Here is a 21,771-nt window from a genome sequence, read left to right on the forward strand (position 1 = left end):
TTTGAACACAGATTTTGCATAACACATGTAGACAGGGGATATAAAGACACTCATATGGTCAGATTCTTTATCCTCTGCCAGGAATAACTAATATTACTGCAGCTTAATGAGGAACTGAGACCATCTCAAGACACGATATTGGTTTGTCTGTATTATACTGGCAGCACAATGACCACTGGTTCGCAAGTCTGCCTCACACTGCAGAGGTGCAGGGTTCGATTCCGGCCCCGGCCTTCCTGTGTGGAGTTTGCATTTCCTCACGATGCCTGTGTGGGGGTTTTTCCTGGTACTCCGGTTTCCTCCCGCATTCCAAGAATATGCATGGCAGGCTGATTGAAAAATCAAAATTGTGCGTGTGTGTGATTGTGAGCGAAATGGCTGTTCATCCATGTGCACCCTGCGATTGGCTGGCAACCGGTTCAGGGTGTCCCCCGCTCGAAAAAAGCTCCAGCACACCCGCAACCCTCGTATGAATAACCGGCGTAGCAAATGGATGGATGGAATATAGACCAAAGCACGCACCCAAAAAGGAGCAGAACAATAGCCATTGATTTGAAGCCAAAATGTAGGGAAACCGGTTTCTTTTTTGTTGTTGTTTTTTTCACATTCTATTGAATTGGGTTCACTGCATGTGTTATAGGTAATTGCTCCAAAAAATAAAGGAAACATTTAAACAGCGCAAGGCTTCCCTATTTTTTATTTTTAAAGAAAGCATGCACAAATAGGGTGTTCTTCTGGAATCCACGCAGCCCGTCGATGCGGCGTCCATTGTGATTGAGGTCATTCAGAGCGAGACAGAAGAACTCACCATGTGAAATATGATGCCGCATGCATCCCAATCGCATCTCGGCATGCTTTTATTGTCCTGCCGTCACATTTCTTTTCGATTTTGTGTATGTGTGAACAGCTATTGTCCGCCATGCGGGGGCGAAGGGCTCCAAAGTGAATTATTCATGCCACATTTGAGTACATGCAAATGGTCAGGCACCCCTTCTTCTTGGCACGGGTGCAGGTTACCTATGGCAACGGCGCCTTCAAGAAGCATCTTTCTATCCCTCCCTCCTCCTCTCACTCAATCACCCGCCCCATGACCACGCTTGCATCAACCTGGTGGTATTGTCTCGATTGTTGCAATACCAGGCCTATGCGCCCTGTCTGTTGGCAGGACATCCCATAATTCATAGTCAAGGTCAGAGGCAAGGGGGATGAGAGACGGAGGACAGGATCGCTCCATCCATCCATCCATCCATCCATCCATCCTTCTTATTGCTCAACACTTGTAAAAAAGATGAAAATGAAATGGAGGATATAGGTGAATTCCTTTCAGAAGATGAACGAGGCATTTACGTTCTTAACTGACAATGGCACAATAATGCTTCGTGTGGATGGATTTCTAGTTCGTTCAGTTATGGAAACCCATATGTATGCATCATAGACCAAATCTGCAGTCATTCAATCTGAATTAAGAAGTAAGGAATTTAGATTAAAATGAAATATAATCATATTTATAATGTGAAGTAATTCAGTGTCAATAATTTTCTTATTTTTGCCCTTTGTTAAATCGATATTTAAAAAATAACGCTTTCAAACCATTGGGCAGTGTTGACAAAGAACTTTTTACAAGTCTTAAAACCGTGTGGGCCGGGGATGTCAAGTTCGGGTCATGTGGTGGTGTGACGAACACCCCTCACACCCGACTCCCCCCAACTCCACGTTCGCGTATTTCACTGCTGCCACCTAAAGGAGAAAATCTAGCATACTAACGCACACGCACACACACTCACTCAAAACTGTAATTGGGTTTTGTTGTTCTGCCACGTGACAATTTTGGAATGCCGTATGTCGATACCGTCGTAAAGCGAGGACCCTTAACATCTATATGTAACACAGGCAATTATACCGATTTATTTTGTAAAATACAGTACCGAAAAAAACACGGAATTATTAAAATAAATCAATATGTATGAACTGTCGCATTGAATTAACGGTTATAAAATATTTGATATTGACGTAAAACAGATATGAACATGACATAAATGTGCAACCACGTTTTTATTTCACTGTCACTCTGCGCATTTAGTATGATTTGTTACAGGGCGCCCTCCTGTGGACAAATAAGACATTGCTGCGTTTGACAGAAAAGGCGTTTCATTCACACTTTGAATTGGAAAATATACATAAATTGAATGACTAAATTAGGTGTACCAATAATAAACACATCTTTTTATTTAAAATATCGATATGTGGATTTCCTTCTCATATTGTCCAATTAAAGCATGCCCGGCTACCTTCTGCACATCTGAACCACAAATGCATTTGTTGGCGTTCATAAAAGCTATTTGAGCTCAACTCATGATTATAGTCAAAATCACCATGGTAGTGCTTGAAAGGGACATTCATCATATGAAAACATACAGTAAGGTACAAACCGGGGTTGAATAATTCTAAGGCTGCAATTTGGGAAGAAAAAAAAATCCCACTTCTCTGTCATATAGGCTCATAAATTCAGTGCTTAAGCAGCACAGTCAATTTATTTACATGCCATTGTTTCATGAAATATGAAAAGTTGAAATGACAGAAGTTGGTAAAACTTGTTCTTGAATGCTGAAAAGACCATAAGTGAAAGTGCTTGGTGAGTTTAAAACTTGAGTTGTAGTATATAAACTTTTTCAAGTACATTCATGGTTCATTCACTTTTATTTTAGCGCAAGGATAATTTGTAGACCAAAACATTTATGTACAGGTGTAACAAATCTGATATTAATGTTTATAGTACCAGTAATGCCGATTAATTTCTTGCTGTTTTTTGTATAAAAAAAAAATACATGGGAAGTGGACCTGGATGGAAATTATTGTTTTAAATCGCAATTGTATTCTTGAGGGAGGGGGCGAAACGCAATTCAATTATTTTTCAAAATTGTTCAGCCTTAGGACAAATCATTCCCAAGTATGGTCACAACCCATGTAAATCTGTATTGTAATCGAAGCTAATCGAGGCAGTCTTCAGATTCTCTTGAAAAAATATCAAGTAGTGCAAACATAGAACAGGTTTTTGCTTAATAGTCATTATTTTCTTCTGTCATTATTTTTTTAAAGTCTGCTTTTGAGCTCCATTGGTCCAAACTGTTCCAGTCAGTGGGCGAAGAAGCCCATCTGGTGCACTTTGAGGAGCAGGCTGTGCGTGATATCGAAGGTGGTGAAGCTGATGCCCACGGCGACGGGCCCCTTGAGCCAGTTCATACTCAGGCCTTTGTAGAGTCCGCGCACGACGCCCTCATGGCGCACGATTTCGCGCATGGTGCCCAAAATAGTGTTGTAGGCGGAGCCGGTGACGCCGGCCGTCTGCATGCGCCGACGGACCACATCCAGAGGGTACGATGCCGACTGTCCAATCAGACCCGCGCACGCGCCAAAAGCCAAGCGCTCCACGGTGTACGGCTGAGCTCGTTTTGTCTTTTCTAGAAGAAGCGGAAAGAAAAGATGGTTGGGTGAGCAGGGTGCGGTGAACTTTCATTCATCACAGATGATACCTTCTGCAACTCTATACATGAAAATACAGATAATATAACAAACAATATTCCCAGACATATATTCTTTATCCTCTGCAAAAAACAACTATTATTCATGAGACTTACTTGGCAGTTGAGACTGTAAATCGATATATAAAACTGCTCCCTGTTGGCCCAGGCGCATACACCAGAAGCCACCATAAAATGACTTACCGGTAATCCTGATTCTGATATATTTTACAACAGCATGTTGTTGTTGTTGAGTGCTTTTTATTCTTATTTGCTTCATTTTTTTTGTGGCCCTTGCTTCTTTAATTTGTCTGTATGTGAACCTCGGTGAACAAATTTAGGTAACGCTGCTGTAGAGATGATATATGAAAGGAAGACGTAAAGGACCAGGCGTCCCGATATTTCTAGGTACCTGTGTGAAGTTTCTTGAGGGTCTCATAAGTGAAGAATGTGATGCCGGCGTAGGGGATGACACCCAGAATTGTAGGTGTAAAGCCTCTGTAGAGGGTCTTAAAACCTTCCTCTTGGGAAATGCGCACAAAGACGTGCATGATATTGCAGTACCTGTCAAAATCAAACGAGACAGATTTGACTTTCAATCCAGACTGATTTGATCTTACAGTACAAAAACTGAGTCGGCAACATTTTATTTCTCTTTCGATTATGTTGGGGTGGGGATATCGATAAGAGCCCAAAAGATATTAAGTCACGACTCATGGAGTAACATTAGCCAAAATCCACACGATAAACCCTTACATTTCTTTGGCTGTAACAGCCATGCGGGCCCGCACCATGTCCAACGGGTATGTCAGCATGGCAGCGGTGGTCCCAGCCATTGAGCCGGCCAGGAAGCGCGGGAATGGTGGAAGAGCTCTGAAACAAAGCAAAGAAGTGTTGCAGTGACAAATATAAAACAAATAAATTATTGTGAACGTCATCAGGGTGGAGCTTACTTTCCCTGACAGCCGTAGTGGCCCTCGAGCACCTTTTTGTACTGTTCGTGGGACGAGAACTGGATAGCAGCGTATGGCATGACCCTCACCATGGTGGCGGAGTTGCCCCTCCACAGGCTGAGCAGCCCATCTTTCACGTACGAGCTATAGATGAGCCTGAATGCCTCCTGTTTGGGCGCATTACAGGGGGGGCGGGGGTTGGGGGGTTAGAATAGCGAGAGATGTCTCATTGTACTAATACCCAATAGAGAAACAGACCCAAGTGTTCATTTTGAATGGCTCCAAAGCCCCAGTAAGGAAAATCTGGAATAGAGTTATTATTATTATTTTGGAATGTTTAATCTAAAAACAACAGAATTGCATTTTGTGGATTTTTTTTTTGCCCCATCTAATTTTGAGGTCACTTTTCATTTGATCTTATTTATTTATTGTTTAAAAACGTTTCCCCTCAGGTGCAACAAAAATGTTTTGAACGAGTTTTACTTTTAATAACCAAAATGACGTTTTGGTTTGCTTGTTGTGACGTTTTTCTTTGCTTATTTTGTTTTTAAACAAAACGACAACAAAAAACAATTTTTTTTGTTTTTTCTTTTCCCCCCCTTGTTTCCAGTTTTTTCAATCCAAATTTTTTTTCATTCCCAATGCCAAACAAAAAGTAATTTTATCCCAACATTTTATCTGTATCAGATTCAGAAGTGCAACAAATAATTTATTAAATTCATCAATAATTATATTGCTAATTGTTTAGCGATCTTGTTTAATTTAAAGATGTCCAAATGATCTAAATTTCAGCCTCTCAACCGTAAATATTGCCAGATGTATGTAGTCTTTCATTAAAGCAGACTGAGAATCTAAGAATTAGAAAACAACAGCTGAAACAATGATGAAAGATTTTTGCCCATTTTTTTGAGGAGTTACAGACCAAACCAGGCATTTTGTTTTTGTATGTTTTCTGCACTGTTCTGCAATGTTAATATCACGTGTCAAGGCACAACAAACGTGAGGTAAAGGTGAGAAGGTTAGATGGTATCCCTTATATGACTATTTTTGTCATCGCTATCGTTTTTGCACACTGTATTCATATGTGACATACTTTAATCACGTTTTGGTGCTGAACAACTGCGTGCCAAAATAAAACATTTTTGCAGATGAAAGTGAAACTCACCTTAGCCGAAAACCTCTTTGAGGAGACTAAGGAATGGAAAAACAACATGTTTAGAACAACCAGCTCTCTCCCATGTAGGCTAAACATCTAATAAGAGGATTAGCGGTTAGTTAACAGTTACATCAGACACTTAACATTCTGCAGTGAGCAAAGAAAACCTGGCGGTAAATAAATGATTTATGTTTCAACCTTCCATGGCCTGATCTCGAATGTTTTCCGCCCCTTACCTTGAAAGATGATCTTAGTGCGATCCAGGGGTGCGATGACGGTTTTGGCGACGGCTCCGGCGAACGCCCCGCACAGCAGGGAGTCCAACGCCGTCCAGGTGGGCCTGAGGTCCTGTTTGAGAGTTTGCATCGATCACGTTCACATTAATAGTGCATTGTTGCCATATTGCAAGGTGTAAATATAACTGGAGTCTTCTTGCTTGTTGAAATTGTTGAATGTTTTTTTTTTTTTTGTTTTCCACACTCAAATACTACTGAGGCAACAACAAAACTATGAGGTCAATGAAATAATAATAATACATTTTATTTGTGGGCGCCTTTCTAGAAACTCAAGGACACCTTACAACAAGCAGTTAAAATCACGAGTACAATGTTAAAAACTACATCAAATAAGATAAGAAAAAAATACAACAAAAATAAATAAATAAAAATAATAAAAATAATGGCATGGCTGTTATTTTGTATCCTATAACAAAAACAAACATCACAACAGATTGTGTGAACTTTGGATATTCTACTCCATATATGCGCACGTGAGCGCATGCACATGTCGACAGGTGCCTATTTTTCTGACACCTCAAGGACAGCTGAGCCCAATAAACAGCCACTCAGGAGTGATAAGAGTGGCCTCACGAGGGCTATACAGCGCCATTTCACAACTTACTGAGGCCAGAAGCTATTTTGAAGGCTGAAATTGCTTCCGCGGACGTGACAACTGGCTATCCGGACGGACAGAATCCCTCCCCATGCAGACTCGGGTCGATTAGCGCAGCCCAAGTTTCAAAACGAACATGGTGAATCAGCATTTAGATGTTATGCTGCACGCAAATGGATAAAGTGCCAATGGGAGTGAAATCAGCCCCAAGTATAAATACCGGTACTTTAAAATCCATGATAAAAAAAAAATCATTTTCACTGTACGGCAGAGGCGTCAAACCGATTTTTGTTGTGGGGCACTTTGGAGTGATGTCCTCCCTCGGAGGGCCGTTATGACAGTAAAAACATATTTAATCATCACATTGTATTATGACTGGATTACTACGTTTGAAATCGGCTACTGTTTTGAAATTATTGTTCAAGTGAGTGTAAACAGGATAAGAAAATCTCAACGTTATTTATGACACATGGCAATTTGACATTTCGGAACAGATTTTAGCAAGGATCATGGAAGTTGACATGTTTGATTTGCTTTCGCAGGCCACATGAAATGATGTGGTGGGCCGGATCCGGCCCCCGGGCCTTGAGTTTGACATCTGCTCTACAGTCTTTTAGTACTGTCAGAAAGCTCCTTTTTATGTGTTTCCTTTGCTTTTAAATATCTTTTCGTTGTAAATAAGCTTAAATGTTGTAGATGAATACTGTACTTGACTTCATGAAGAAATCCTAATGGAATTATTCGACAATAAAATCAGACTCAAAACAGAATTTCTTTCATGGAAATGAAGTTGCCTCGCCTCGCCATAACACTCCAAAGCAAAATGACAAAATCCAAAATACTTGCCTTTATTTCGTATCTATTTTAAATCTCCACTATATGGTCTCCTGCGAACAATTCCGACTTCAACGAACATATCACGCATGTTTCTGAAATGTGAGAAGGAGCCAGATGACATAGAGCGGCAGAGATCTGAACGCAGACTCTCCCACTATGCTACCATGCAAGCTAATTTTGCTCGCCTGCTTTCCCTTCAGCTCACAACCTATTTCACTTTCGGACTATGACACGAAAGAATGTTCAGATGTTACTTTACATCATAATTACAATAAATATTTTATTATGGTGACAGCGTGACTGGTACTGTTTCATTCAATATATACTCCTTCTTATGTGGAGGAAAAAAAATGCTTGCGAATACAAACAGGCCCTGTAACCTGACCTAGTTTTGGACCGACTTGTACATTACTGCTATTTACAACCACAAATGCCAGCCGAGGCAAGACTGACTACTGCGGTACGCTCTTTCTGGCGGTGTCACAAAAACAACACTGAGCTGAGCACGGGGGCACGTGATGTATGATTTTTTAAACCTCCACCAAGGGGCCATTGATGGTAAATTGGTATTTCATGAAAAAATATGATTATGTATTAGGAGCAGTTGTGGATTAAATGCAGCTGACGGTTGCTCTGAGGTTTTATTATTATTTATGTATTTTTTTTTTCAATTGAGGGCGTGGTCGTGTGACTAATGACTGTAGTGGTGCAATGAGTGAGTTCCATGCCAACTTGGTTCCAGTATAAAAAGCCGTTTTGAAAATGTTTTCGGTCTCCAGTTTAACGCCCATGTACTTGAATGCTCTTTTGTAATTGCGAATAAGACTGTTGTGCCTACTATTTGTACAATGTGCTAGTTGACATTGGCGCACTACGAGTACTGCTGAAGTTAACAATCGTGGCAAAATTTAAAAAAATACCACTGGTAATAATAGCTGCACAATATTGTCAACTAGGGCACAGATTTACCTCACGAATAACATGAAGTCCGACTACTATGCCAAAATTGCCCTGTGGAAAAATGTCATACTGTCGTAGAAGGTAATAACGAGAGAAAGACACTCATTTTACTAGAATGAGAGTACATTTCCCTGAACTGTCCTACTTGTGTGGACAAAGAGTTTGGCAGTACAACAACCTTAAGCTAGTAAACTTTTTGTCCTCACTTGCAGAACAAATTTGGCATACTTGTAGGACTCACGCGGCCCGGTAGTCCAGTGGTTAGCACGTCGGCTTCACAGTGCAGAGGTACCGGGTTCGATTCCAGCTCCGGCCTCCCTGTGTGGAGTTTGCATGTTCTCCCCGGGCCTGCGTGGGTTTTCTCCGGGTGCTCCGGTTTCCTCCCACATTCCAAAAACATGCATGGCAGGCTGATTGAACACTCTAAATTGTCCCTAGGTGTGAGTGTGAGCGTGCATGGTTGTTCGTCTATGTGTGCCCTGCGATTGGCTGGCAACCGATTCAGGGTGTCCCCTGCCTACTGCCCGGAGACGGCTGGGATGGGCTCCAGCACCCCCCGCGACCCTAGTGAGGATCAAGCGGTACGGAAGATGAATGAATGAATGTAGGACTCACAGCTCTTGAGGTAAAACTGTAGAATACATGGGTACTACTGGTGACATTTAAAAAAATTTAACTCGTCAATATCTAGGGCAGGGGTGCCCAAACTTTTTGGACCGAAGATCTACTTTTCGATCAACTAATCTCACGGGATCTACCCTTACACACGCGCACGCACGCACGCACGCACACGGCATGATGATAAACGGCCTGAAACTGAGGCAAGCGATGCACTTTTGCAGCCTGTTATCTATCGTAGCTCAAATGTAACGTTTTAAAGTGCTTCCCTGTTACTAGTAAGACGCAGTATTTTCACCGTGGTTATGATTTACAGTAGTGAGGACAAAGAGCATACTAGTACTTAGTCCTTAGATTTAATATCAAGGATATTGGGAAAATGCTCGAAAGGCTTACACTATCACTCAACAGTAATCTCGTGAATCAAATAACTGTTATGTAACACATCGGCCTCATTTTTTAAAGGAGACTCACTTTAGCTTGGCTGGAAGGAGGCAGGGTCAGTACCGTGGCCTGGGCTACTGGCAGGCGGCTTTGGTGGTCGTGCACGCGGTGGGCCATGAGTGTCCCTCACTGGTGGTGCTGGTCACTCTCACGCACACACATGATTCGGAACCAATGTAGGTAGATCTGATCTCTGCAAAATAAGCACTGCTTAGGAATATCCTGCAGCAAAGCATGTTCCCTTTTTTGTGTTCCCTGTTTTGATTGATCACGAGTCGCTGTGCCAATGCAATATCGTACTCAAATGGGGGGGGGGGGGCGTAAACAGTGTGTGTGTGTGGGGGGGGTGGGTTTTGGAACATACTGTCCTCTTGTCAATGACAAACAACAAACAATACATTTCTTTGACCGTACGTCCGATCTAAACCCTAGGTAACCAGTGCATCATGCATTTTGACGAAACGCTATAATATTGTGTACTGTACCTCAACGGGCTTCCCAGGTGTTATGGCAACATTGCTGCATGGACGGCTTGTTTTCTCTCGCCAGCTGCAACTCAAGTCCAAAGAGCCTTTTCGCGTTGTTTTATCCCCGACTCCTTTCCTCAGGGAAATGGTTGTAAAAGTCTGGTGGATTGTGAAACTCTCCAGCTCCTTTTTATAGGCGATAGACGCGAGGAAATCAATCTGCATTGAGCCTCTTCTGCTGCGCACCAGATTATTTGGTTTTGTCTGGCACGGTCCGCGTCCTCAAGAAAGTGGGACGACGCTACCCACTGTTTTGGACTACAATGCCCACAAGCGAAATAGGTCACAAGTGAACTCTCGCGACACTTCCCGAAATCTTGGGTTGCCAAATTCTTAGCCTATACGTCCCTTAAATGTTCAGCGTTTTAAAAACGAAAGCATGTCGACCGAAGTTAAACAGGCCAAAATGTAAACGTAGATTCTGCATTATAATTTGATGTATTTTGTATACAGTGTGTTTCTAGTTTTATCAATTCATTTAGACATAGGGTTGCAAAAGTGTGGAACAATTTCTGAAAAAGTCGAATGATCAAAAAACTATTTTCATGAGGGAATATTTAAAAAAAGATTTAAATAATGTGGCTTTGTCTGGGATGTGGTTATGCTCAGTGGACCAATCAGTTGATGTTATATGGCAGTGGTTATGCATCGCCACCATTTAAAATTCTTCAGATAAGCTGCAAATAAGGTCAGATGTTCCAGTAGGCTTTTTTTTTTTTTTGCTTTTTAGTTGTTGTTTTTTAATTCTAGCAGAAATCAGATTTTTTTGTGCCAACATTGAATTGGTATTTGGAACTTTTCACAATTCACCCAAATTGTAAAGTCACATTACTAGTGAAATTAGTGATTTTGGTCTCCGTTTTTCAACAGGGATGTGGAGACTTGTATTCACACTGCATATATTCCTTCAAAAACACTAATAGACTCTGAGGTTGCTATATTTTGTGAATTCGTGACACAAGTAAACTGTAATGAAAAAAAGTAAGAAATGCACAAATGTGAAAACTAAAGGGGGGGGGGGCGAATTGGACATAGTAGCTGGGACAGAGGGCTTTCAAAGTCGGCACCTGGCAACCCAGCAGCCTGGCCTGTGAGCGCTGAAAAACTTGTTGTTGTCAGGGAAAATGGCGTCAAACGTAGAAGCCCCGGAGCGCTGGTACCTCGCCCTGCTCGGCTTTGCGGAGCATTTCCGAACCTCCAGTCCGCCCAAAATCCGCCTTTGCGTCCATTGTCTCCAGGCTGTGTTCCAGTTCAAACCGCCACAGAGGATAGAGGCCCGTACGCATCTCCAGCTGGGCTCGGTCCTCTACCACCACACCAAGAACAGCGATCTGGCCCGCAGCCACCTGGAGAAGGCGGTGAGTCGGCTTAATGAGCTAGGAAAGAGCGGGGATGCAGCGGCGGAGCCGGCGGGTCTAGGCCACACTTTGGGAAACAACGAAACACCGAAGGCATTTTAAGCGCTTCGTTTACATTTGTCAGTTCGTCGCATTATCGCTAGTTTGTAATTGTACCATTTGCTTCACTACATAATGACACGTTCGCCCTCAGTCGGGCGCTTTCATTCTTTTAGGTGCTGTACATAATTAGCTGTGAATGGGTTTCTAAATGGTCCAATATTACAGAGAACAACAACAAGGTGACTTCGGACTCTAACAACGTTTGTATTTCTTCTCTTGCAGTGGTATATATCCCAGCAAGTTCCTCAGTTCGAAGATGTCAAGTTTGAGGCTGCAAGCATTTTATCGGAACTCTTCTGCCAACAGGTAATATTGAGACGTTGATGTACTTGTGGATTCCCACTCCAGTACACAAGCTTGCACGGTGGTGCTGATTGCAGTCGTGTTACTTCGCTGTATTTGCATTGAATAACCTCGGATTCATTCACATCTGCTGTAACTGCTCATCCATTTTCAGAATTTGGTGGACTCTGCAAAACCTCTTCTACGCAAGGCCATCCAAATATCTCAACAAACACCGTATTGGCACTGCAGGCTGTTGTTCCAGCTGGCGGTATGTATCAAATTCTGGATGAAAGAATGGTCAAAATAGCATACAAGTTAAAGCCTTAACCCTGCATCCTTCCTAATGACCAGCTCTTTGTAGAAGTGGTCTCCCACCTTTTTTTTTTTTATAACATGCACCGGATCTTACGAAGGGTGATGTTTTAATGGACTGTCATGTAAGCAAATTAAAACATTCTCAAAAATACAACTCACCATTACATTGATTGTAGTGCCAGAGTGAGTGGGAGCACTGCGCTTGTTTTTCTTCTAAATGTCGGTGCCATCTCAGTGTAGTGGCGACAATTAGGGATTCGATAGATGAATCGCCGAGTCAGCTTCACTACTCCACATCTAGCTTGAAGTTGACTTATTGACACACGTGTTTTTGACATCCCGTCTTCCAAGCAGCCAATATACAGGACTTTCGACTGACTTGTCTGCTACCATTGCTGGCGATTGACACTCTGCCAGACAGTATCACTCTGAGGGGCAGGAAAATGTCAGGTTGACAAGGTGACATCTTCATATATCTGCGCGGGTGTGAGAGTATGCAGTGTAAGGTTCTTGATCATTTTAGCAGTCAATCTCACTAGTTCTGTTATTCCGATTGTCTGTAGTATACAAACATTTTAGACCAGTGGAACCACAGGACTGCCAGCATGGTACGAGGGCAGCAGTACCAAGTGAAGTGCCATCTTCATCGCCTAGATGTTCGGTCCAAAGAATGTGTGGACAACAACCGTTTAATAAGAACTTTATTCATCCTTGAAGCTATATAGCATGGCCACCAACAAAATATGCAAGTCTGTCCTAAAATTGAAAGTACGTGTTAAATAAAAAGGGGGAAATATTTTTTCTTTTTCTCCTACAACATACCATGCTATGGAACACAACACAGGACTCTTTAAAGCTAAATATTTGCAGGGCTCCCACTAATTACAACACCGACAATCACCTTAATGGTGAAGTGCATTTTTAATACTTGCTTAAATTTGTTTCTGTGTCAGTCCATCACAATATGTCTTCACTTAAAACCGGAAAAGTTTGAGGACATGCTGCATTGTACAAAAAAAAACGGTTGCAATGTCGTTGCCGAATTGATTTGGTCTTGCCTTTCATCACAATAGCATCAACTATGGGGAAAAAATATTTGGTTATGCAACACCTGGAGACAGTGACACACTAGTTCAATCTACGCTGCAATTTTGTTGTGGTTGCAGTTGTTGCAGAAAGGCATACTGCATAAAGATGTTGAAAATGAAAGTATTCCATGCATTTTTTGGGGGGACCGGGGGGCAGTTTTTCATGCTTTATTGCCTAGTTTGCGAGCCTGTCGCCGTTTGGTTGGTGCATGAGAATCTGTCTTGATAAACCCATCTTTTGACAATAGCATCTGACGTTTCGTCTCTTAAGGTATAAAAATCTTCACCTCACAGCTTTGCAGCGCTTTTGTTGCTCCGGAAGCAAGCGCAACTGTCTGTCGTAAAAATAACAAAAAAGAAAACGAATATGTCGACAAGGTCGGAGGAAACAATCCGTGAAAGAAATTTACCAAATTTTAGAATTATTTCACATGTAATAAAGAAGATGAACTGGCTTACACAACGTACTTTCAGCATCTGCAATCACTTACACAAAGTAACTACCGGTAATTAGCTAATTTAATATAGTCTCCCACCACTTGTTAAAATGTACCCTAATGTCCCCGCAACTGGTCATGGATTGTTTCAACCGCCCCTCAGTGCCCTCGAAATCAAATGATAGAGCAGAAGAAACGGGTAAATAGCACATCCATACATGAGCATCTCTGACCCATAACTGATGCCAAGACACTCGGCACGCAGGCTTGGTAATGGTTAGCCAAGTAACAGTCTAGTCGCTAATTTAAACCAACAGTCGCCAACTAGACTGTCCTCACTGTCGCACATGTCACTCACCAAGGCTCGGTCCCGCCTTTTAAGGCCACACATAAGTCACAGCTACGACACTGTAGAATATATGATTCCACACAGCTCCAATATGACCTCCAAAGGTGGACATTTGCCGGGTGGATTATCCCTGTTCAGTGTCTGCGTCGTTCAGACCGAAACAGAACAGTGAGGGTGAAAACTGCTGAACTTTCACAAAAGGGATTTTCTTGTTTCCCAGCAACTTCATACACTGGAGAAAGACTTGGTGTCAGCGTGTGACCTGCTGGGCGTTGGCGCGGAGTACGCCCGCGTGGTGGGCTCGGAATACACCAGGTACGTCTCGGCTAACGTTTTACAAGTGCAAACTGGTACATTTTTAGATTTATTTCGTCGTTTGGCCATTGAAACATCCTCAAAGTGGACTGAAGAAATGTTAATCTTAACGCAATTGTTCAATGTCTAACCGTGTCATCTTTTCTTAGCCGCGATTGATTTTTGTGGAATGTGTATTGACACTGCCTCATTTAATTATGTGGACGTAAATATCGATTCACTTGACTGATTGTGAGGAATGCTGACCTGATGCTTTTGTCTTTTCAAGGGCATTGTTTCTCCTCAGTAAAGGCATGGTAAGTCAAACTTTTATTGGTGGCGTTACAGAATTGCCTACAAAGGGCACATTTAAGGCAATGAATAGTAATGTTGCGTCAAAAATAAGTTTGGGTTATTATGAGAAGAATTAAGTCCAATAGTCATGTTACAGGATTGAATGTCATAGTTTTCTTTTTCCTTAGTCATAAATTGCCTCTTCATTCCAGGAAAATTATGACTTTTTTTTTTTCTTGGCTGTTGTATAAGACTTTTTATTTACTCAGCATTCTTTTAATTACACGAGTGTCCCAAATGTTTTTTCTTATTGTAAAACTACAATGAAAATATTTTAATCTTATCTTCCCATCACAATTGTTTCTCGTCATTTTCTTCCAGACTTTTTCATAAAATGAAGCTTTTTCATAAAATGAATATTTCAACTTATCTCATGAGTATTTTTTTCATTGTGTTTTCTATGTACAACATTCATCCTCATAAAATTGCTACTTTTTTATGTAATGTGTGGCTGTTTCTCTTTATATATTATAAAACTCCTCTCCCCCACAAAAAAATGAAATTGCCAAGAAACGTTTTGCCACTTTTTTCTTAAAATGCAAGGCATTCCATTTTTGTGACATGTGATTTAGTTTTTCTCATTAAACAACTGTTCTTTTGTAACGACTTTCTCTTTATCAATGTGGTCGGGTCACTTCTATTAAAATTTTGTAAAAAGTTACAAAATTAAAAAAGCTCTTTATTGCCCCATGATGACATTTTCTTCTGTTACTTAATCTCTGTAAAATGTCAAACTTTTCCTCATCTTTCTTAATCTTTAGTCCTGTAATTATAATCCTTATCAGTTCTTTACACCCTTTTTTTCTCTTTGTGTCCTTTCTTAATTATGAAATGATTCTAAATGATTTTTTTTTTTGCTGAGTGATGTTTTCCTTGCCCAACAGCTGCTGCTAATGGAGAGGAAGCTGGGCGAGGTTCATCCCTTGCTGACGCTGTGTGGAACCATCGTCGAGAATTGGCAGGGAAATCCAATCCAGAAGGAGTCCCTCAGAGTCTTCTTCCTGGTCCTGCAGGTCACACACTACCTGGATGCTGGACAGGTACATTCGGGACCGTGTCAAATCAAAATGTTGCTTCGTTATCTTAGATGCAGCTCTCGTACTGGGTCATATCAGATTGTGCGGATATTCCTGATGTCTTCTTAGGATGATGTATTGATAGGATCATGTCCATGTCCCTTCAGGTGAAGAGTGTGAAGCCGTGTCTGAAGCAACTGCAGCAGTGCATCCAGACCATTTCGACACTCCACGATGACGAGATCCTTCCCAGCAACCCGGCTGACCTCTTTCATTGGCTCCCTAAGGAACACATGTGTGTCCTTGTTTATCTGGTAAGCATTGCACTTGATTTACTTTGCCCTTACCAATACGTTTATATAGCACAGGTTGACTTTTGAAACACTTACAATTGAGATGAGTTGCATTAGAAATCATTTGGTCTACTCCAGTCCTAACAGACGCTTATTACACAAATGTAATATAAAATGTTAAAAATAACACAAACGTAGAACATAAGTGACGAGAAGCTAATGTTGCAGTTAGGGATGGCACAAACATCTTTTTAGAATGCTTGGATGCTGACTAAAAAGAGGTTTAGCGAAGTACACCTGTGTGATATGCTGTCAACCAGTGACAAAAGTAGGACATCCTTTTCATAAGTGCCGCAAATAACAAAGAAAGTACCCCCGTCTTTACTTCCTTGACCTCTAATTGACCGTCCGATGTGATGACGTCTTGGCGACAGGTGACAGTGATGCACTCCATGCAAGCGGGTTACCTGGAGAAAGCACAGAAGTACACAGACAAGGCGTTAATGCAACTTGAGAAATTAAAAAGTGAGTGCATTGTGCTTTTTCTAAACAATGGTAGCGGACTGCCCGTCATTACATCGTTTGATGTCTGTTTGATAGTGTTGGACTGCAGCCCCATCCTTTCTACCTTTCAAGTCATTCTACTGGAGCACATCATCATGTGCAGGCTTGTCACAGGCCACAAGGCCACTGCGCTACAGGAGGTATTTCCTCCCTCTGTTTCTGCATGTTCCACTTATTTGCTGCAAAATGAACCCTCCCTACCGCTCGTTCTCTCCTTTCAGATCTCACAGGTGTGTCAGCTTTGCCAACAGTCTCCCAGGTTATTCACCAACCATGCTGCACAACTCCACACTTTATTAGTGAGTATATCAACCCTTTTTTTTGGTGTCGTGTTTAGGCATAAAGAGGAGTCATTTGATGTATGTTTCTTTCAGGGCCTCTACTGCATCTCTGTGAACTGCATGGATAATGCAGAGGCACAGTTTACCACGGCCTTGCGGGTGAACGCATCCCCGTTTTTGCTGCACGCATTTGGATGATTTCCTGGCTGCCCTGTGGCGTCCGCTCCTGCTGACTCAAATGTGTGTCTTTTGTGTTGCAGCTCACCACGCACCAGGAGCTGTGGACTTACATTGTCACCAATTTGGCCAGCGTTTACATTCGGGAAGGCAACAGACACCAAGAGGTATGACCGTGAGGGCGTAGTGTACTTGAAGTATACAGTGTGGAATAGAAAAATATCAAACTGATGCTGGGAGCAAAGCGGGGTACACACATACCAATTGTCACCGATGACACTGGGGTACAATTTGAGGGAAAAAATCTGTTGGGTTAGATTTTTATGCTGATTAGAACTCAAATCGGCATGCAGATTCCAGAATTGCAGTCATTTTTATTTTTATAGCACGTCACGTTTTTTTCTCCACAGCTTATCCTAGCAGCAAAATTCCACTGACTAGCTTTAGTTATTTTATTGATTTACTTACCTGATTCTGACTTCGGTGTGGTACCAGGTTGAGGAGTCGGAGCCGAAGTTAGAGGCAGCACAGGAAGGTCAAAGTTGGTACACTCTATCAAATATGTTCTGTGTGCGCGGAGGTGTGTTATTCTATTCAAACCTCCTTTTCACGATATTATTTTATGAATGGCCGACTGGTTAATACTGTACATCCTGCCTCAAAGGTTAGTTTCTTGGCTCCTCTCGCCCAAAGTCAGCTGACTTGGATAACCTGCAGCACACCTGCGAGTATAAACTGTACAGAGAATGGTTGGATCCTCTAAAATGAACTTTGCACATTTAAATGATGTGTTTTAGTCCTTTTGCAATTGATTCATGACCAGGCCCAAGTTGAGAACATTTGCCTGTATGACAATTTGCCCACCAGAGGGCGCTATAAGTGAAAAGCGCAATTGATGACACTCAATCCAGATTTCAGGGTATTTTGGAGAATATTAGTGGAATAAACCATGTAAAATGGTTAATTTTGATATTTCTCTCTCCTGCAGTTGTACAGCCTCTTGGAGAGAATAAACCCAGACCACAACTTCCCAGTCAGGTAAGATAACGTTGAACCTGTTTGCCTGATAGAAGGCCTTCTATCAGGCAATTGTATTTATTTTTAGACTGACAACTACCACGTTTTTTTGTTTTATTTTTTTAGAAATATAAATATACATTTTTGCTTGTGTATCTAATAACGTTTTGAGTGAGTGTAATGTTCAGCAGCGAAAGACTTTTGTTTTGTCAAGCGCAATGCAGCTGTAATAACATGTTGGTCTTTGGTCAGCTCACACTGCCTCCGCGCCGCTGCTTTCTACATCCGGGGACTGTTGTCCTTCTTCCAAGGCCGCTACAATGAAGCCAAGTAGGAGGATTTTTTTTTACTTTTTCTCTTGTGACTCAACCCTGAGACACTTAGACATTCTTGTTGTTCTCTTTCCAGACGCTTCTTGAGAGAAACCCTGAAGATGTCTAATGCAGAGGACCTGAACAGACTAACTGCTTGCTCGCTGGTTCTGCTGGGCCACATCTTCTATGTGTTGGGCAACCACAGAGTAAGACTCAGTTACTGATCCGGATGCTTCTTTTGGGTTGCTAAAGTTACTTGCAATGTCTTCTTAGAAACAGGTGACACATTTGGTTTTCATTCTCGTTTCTCTCGACCCTTCTATTTTGAAGGCTTTTATGCTGTCATATGACAATTCCGATGGCCAATACTCCCCCCCCCCCCCCCTCCTCTCGGGAAAAACATAATTTTCCCTCATAAACACCGTGTCTCAATCACCACAAGCGGCTTTCGCAATTTCTGCATTGTTCAATGCAGGAAAGCAATAACATGGTGGTACCGGCCATGCAGCTGGCCAGCAAGATTCCTGATATGTCTGTGCAGCTTTGGTCCTCCGCGCTGTTGAAAGGTACTTCACTTTTATTTCACCAAGTGTTATTATTTTGTTATTTTTTTGCAGAACATAATCTGTGTTCTGAATGTCCTTTTTGAGGACATGGACGTCATCTGAGCTCCAGAAGCTGGCCGTACTGCAAATTAATTTTTTTCCATGCCTTTCACGTACAGATTTGAACAAGGCGCTGGGGAACACCATGGATGCCCACGAAGCAGCTCAGATGCACCAGAACTTCTCCCAACAGCTGCTGCAAGACCACATCGCCGCCTGCAGCCTCCCCGAGCACAACCTCATTAGTGTACGTAGAGGACTTCACATCTCTCACCAGTGCTCTTAAATTAGAATCTCAGAAAGTCGAAAGCACGAAAACTTGAAAAATTCTGAGTTTAACCAAAATTATCTGGAAAGATGTCTCAATGGTTGAGTTTGCGGAGGCAAAGAAGAAATTGAAAATCTCTTTACACTTGTATGATACAAAAGTTAGGAATGATAAATTAGTATTCCTACTTCAAATGATTTTATGTTAGCAGCGGTTTGAACCTGTAACAAATGAATTCAGGTTATTTCCTATGTGAAGAAAAAAAATTAAATAAGAATAGCTTAGGAGTCAACCAGATAAGAATTGAAGGCTCTGCGATGCTTTCAAAACATGTATAAACTAATATTTGCTTCTTTTTGTGTTTCATAGTGGACTGACGGCCCCCCTCCTGTCCAGATCCAAGCCCAGAACGGCCCCACTACCAGCCTCGCAAGCCTACTATGAGGGAGGGTGGGGGGGCTGTGTGTGTATGTGTGACAGCATGAGTGTGTGTTTGCTGCTGGTACATTACCACAACAAACGTAGTTTAAAAAGTTGCTATCCAGATCGTTTTTCATTCCGATCCAAGTAACTTTGTAATTTCCTGGTTCACTGCTATCACGGTTTTAATTTGCTGTAAAAACAATTACCACTACTGTTGTCGTCTGGTTGGATCGAGGCATGACGTTTGGACTGGTTTAGCTTCGAGCAGGGATGGGCCGCTTATGTCTCTCTCCCCTCTCAATTCTAAAAACAAATAGCAGCTCTTTAGTATATGATCATAAACATCTGTTCAAAGGACTGTAGCTAACATGACAGTAAGGTTCCCCGCCCCACTTAAGAGCTACTTCACTTCACCCAGAGTCCTCGATTTTCCAGCTTTCGTTTTCATTTGTCAGGAAGACAGGGCGATAGGTAGACAGGAGGCTAATAAAGATGTAGAAAAAAGTATTTATTCATATTTTTGTATCTGTTGTTAAATATTTGACATCATGCTTTCATTTTTTTTTGTTTTCATATGCATGGAAGTTACTGACGTTGGATTCATTGTACATTAGTTCCTGACCTGGGTTTGCGAGTAAGATTATACTTGGTAGATATTTTTTGCACAAAATCCATAATAGAGAAGTAAAATGACCTCTTGTAATATATTTCACCTGAAATAATCATTTGGAATGTTGCATTTTTGCGAAATTAGAGTTGTGGTGCATTTCTATGAAAGTTCAGTGTTCATTGTGTATGGATCCAACATCCATGCAATGTTTTATATCATTTTGCGCCCCCTCCATTTCTATAATATATTAATTTCTACAAATTATGTACTTTTTTTAATCCATCATTTTCCAATCTTGTCCTTTTTTTACATACTTTTTTTGTAATTCCCATTTTGAGACGATTAGTTCGACTCAATTGTGTTCTTTACAGTCTGTGCATCTGGAGTCACCACTCACTAAACCTTTTATTGTACAGCGAAATTTTATAAAGTCAGTTTAGTAAAGTGTCATGTATTTTTAGCCCTTACGATGTAGAGATTTCAACGCTTGGTATTTAAGGCACTCTCTTAAGGACACACTTTAAGCTCGAGTACTAGTTATACTCTATCAATGAATATGTTTTTAATGCTCATGTTTTCAATAATTTTCCAATTAAAAAATATGAAACTACAAACTTCGTTTTTGCTGATTTATTTATATGAATACAGTGTCTATGCAAAACGGTACTAAACAATGTGGCCAAAAAGCAGGTACGATATGACTCCTACATGTACTGTGTGTGTCGTGGTGTTCCGAAAGATATGTGGAATGTTGCCATGTTGAAGGACATTTCAAACATTTATAAGATTAAACTCTTAAGTAAATAGTAGTGTGTGTGTGTGTGTAAATGCTTCTCTTTTTTCTTGAGGCAGATGTGGGTTGCAGTGGCTCATTTTCCAGGACGCTTGGCAATTTTTCAATAGAACTGTTGTTGCTAATTATGTCCACTGGAGGTCGCACTGATGACCACTTACCATTTCAACGACATTCGGAAATTGGCAGTGAGTCGACTGCCGCGAATGTTCGTGCCTGGGCCGGCCCGCGAATAACAACAATCCGCGTATCGCTCAAGATGGTAATTATTTTTATTTTTTATTTTAACTAAATGGAACATTTCTATGAAAACTAATGCAAATGCATCCTGGCGTGTTAAGAGTTTGGTTTTGAAGTTATTTTACAAATGTTCATCTTCAAGCTGTCTTTACTGTTAATGAAAGCGAATAGAACTTCATTATGTTGTCATACACCAGAGGGATCTGTGAGCTGAAGTAGCTGCCATTTTGCATTCACACAATATGTAGGAATTCTTGAAATTGTCTTAAATATTTATAACTATTTATTATCATTTCGCTCTTTTGACAAGGATTGCCTTTACTGTGAAGGCCTAAAATTTTAACTCACGAATAACTTATAACAATATAATAATAAAGTTTATATTTTTCCAGCAGTCAATACCATTATTGATGAAATTATATGAAAATGACCCTTCGATTTATTTGCATACTTTATTTTTAATTAGCAAACTCAGTACAGTACAACTCTGCAGCATGTTTTCCCAACACCGCAGCAGTTAGAAATGAAACATTTCCGAGGTGTCTTGAATGCAGCATGACGTCGCCTGTGGTGGCTCACATTAGCAACCGGAGTGGCAGCGGACTGAGGAGAGGGGTTCCCCTGGATTTTCTCTCTCTTTTTCTTTTTTTTCTTTTTTTTTTTTAATAAGCAGAAGATAGCAAA

General features: G+C 41.3%; 2 protein-coding genes across 2 annotated transcripts; one reads left to right on the top strand and one right to left on the bottom strand.

Annotated features, from left to right (window-relative positions):
• Positions 1 to 2,033: 2,033 nt before the first annotated feature.
• Positions 2,034 to 10,164, bottom strand: LOC127605400 (mitochondrial coenzyme A transporter SLC25A42-like). Its single transcript, XM_052072884.1, has 8 exons — positions 9,863 to 10,164; positions 9,408 to 9,570; positions 5,864 to 5,975; positions 5,637 to 5,662; positions 4,472 to 4,638; positions 4,275 to 4,391; positions 3,931 to 4,082; positions 2,034 to 3,458 (listed from the first exon to the last, which is right to left on the bottom strand). The coding sequence occupies exons 2-8, from the start codon at positions 9,492 to 9,494 to the stop codon at positions 3,133 to 3,135; spliced, it is 987 nt and encodes a 328-aa protein (XP_051928844.1). The 5' UTR covers positions 9,495 to 9,570; positions 9,863 to 10,164; the 3' UTR covers positions 2,034 to 3,132.
• An 814-nt stretch (positions 10,165 to 10,978) lies between these two features.
• mau2 (MAU2 sister chromatid cohesion factor) lies at positions 10,979 to 20,863 on the top strand. Its single transcript, XM_052072841.1, has 18 exons — positions 10,979 to 11,262; positions 11,587 to 11,670; positions 11,822 to 11,917; positions 14,059 to 14,153; positions 14,422 to 14,449; positions 15,371 to 15,526; positions 15,670 to 15,816; positions 16,230 to 16,320; positions 16,396 to 16,499; positions 16,581 to 16,658; positions 16,734 to 16,799; positions 16,901 to 16,984; positions 17,806 to 17,855; positions 18,087 to 18,164; positions 18,243 to 18,354; positions 18,624 to 18,714; positions 18,873 to 19,000; positions 19,391 to 20,863. Exons 1-18 carry the CDS (start codon positions 11,029 to 11,031, stop codon positions 19,463 to 19,465), a joined length of 1,797 nt encoding a protein of 598 aa, XP_051928801.1. The 5' UTR covers positions 10,979 to 11,028; the 3' UTR covers positions 19,466 to 20,863.
• Positions 20,864 to 21,771: the final 908 nt, after the last annotated feature.

Source organism: Hippocampus zosterae, chromosome 8, assembly GCF_025434085.1.
Source record: "Hippocampus zosterae strain Florida chromosome 8, ASM2543408v3, whole genome shotgun sequence".
Classification (NCBI taxonomy): domain Eukaryota; kingdom Metazoa; phylum Chordata; class Actinopteri; order Syngnathiformes; family Syngnathidae; genus Hippocampus; species Hippocampus zosterae.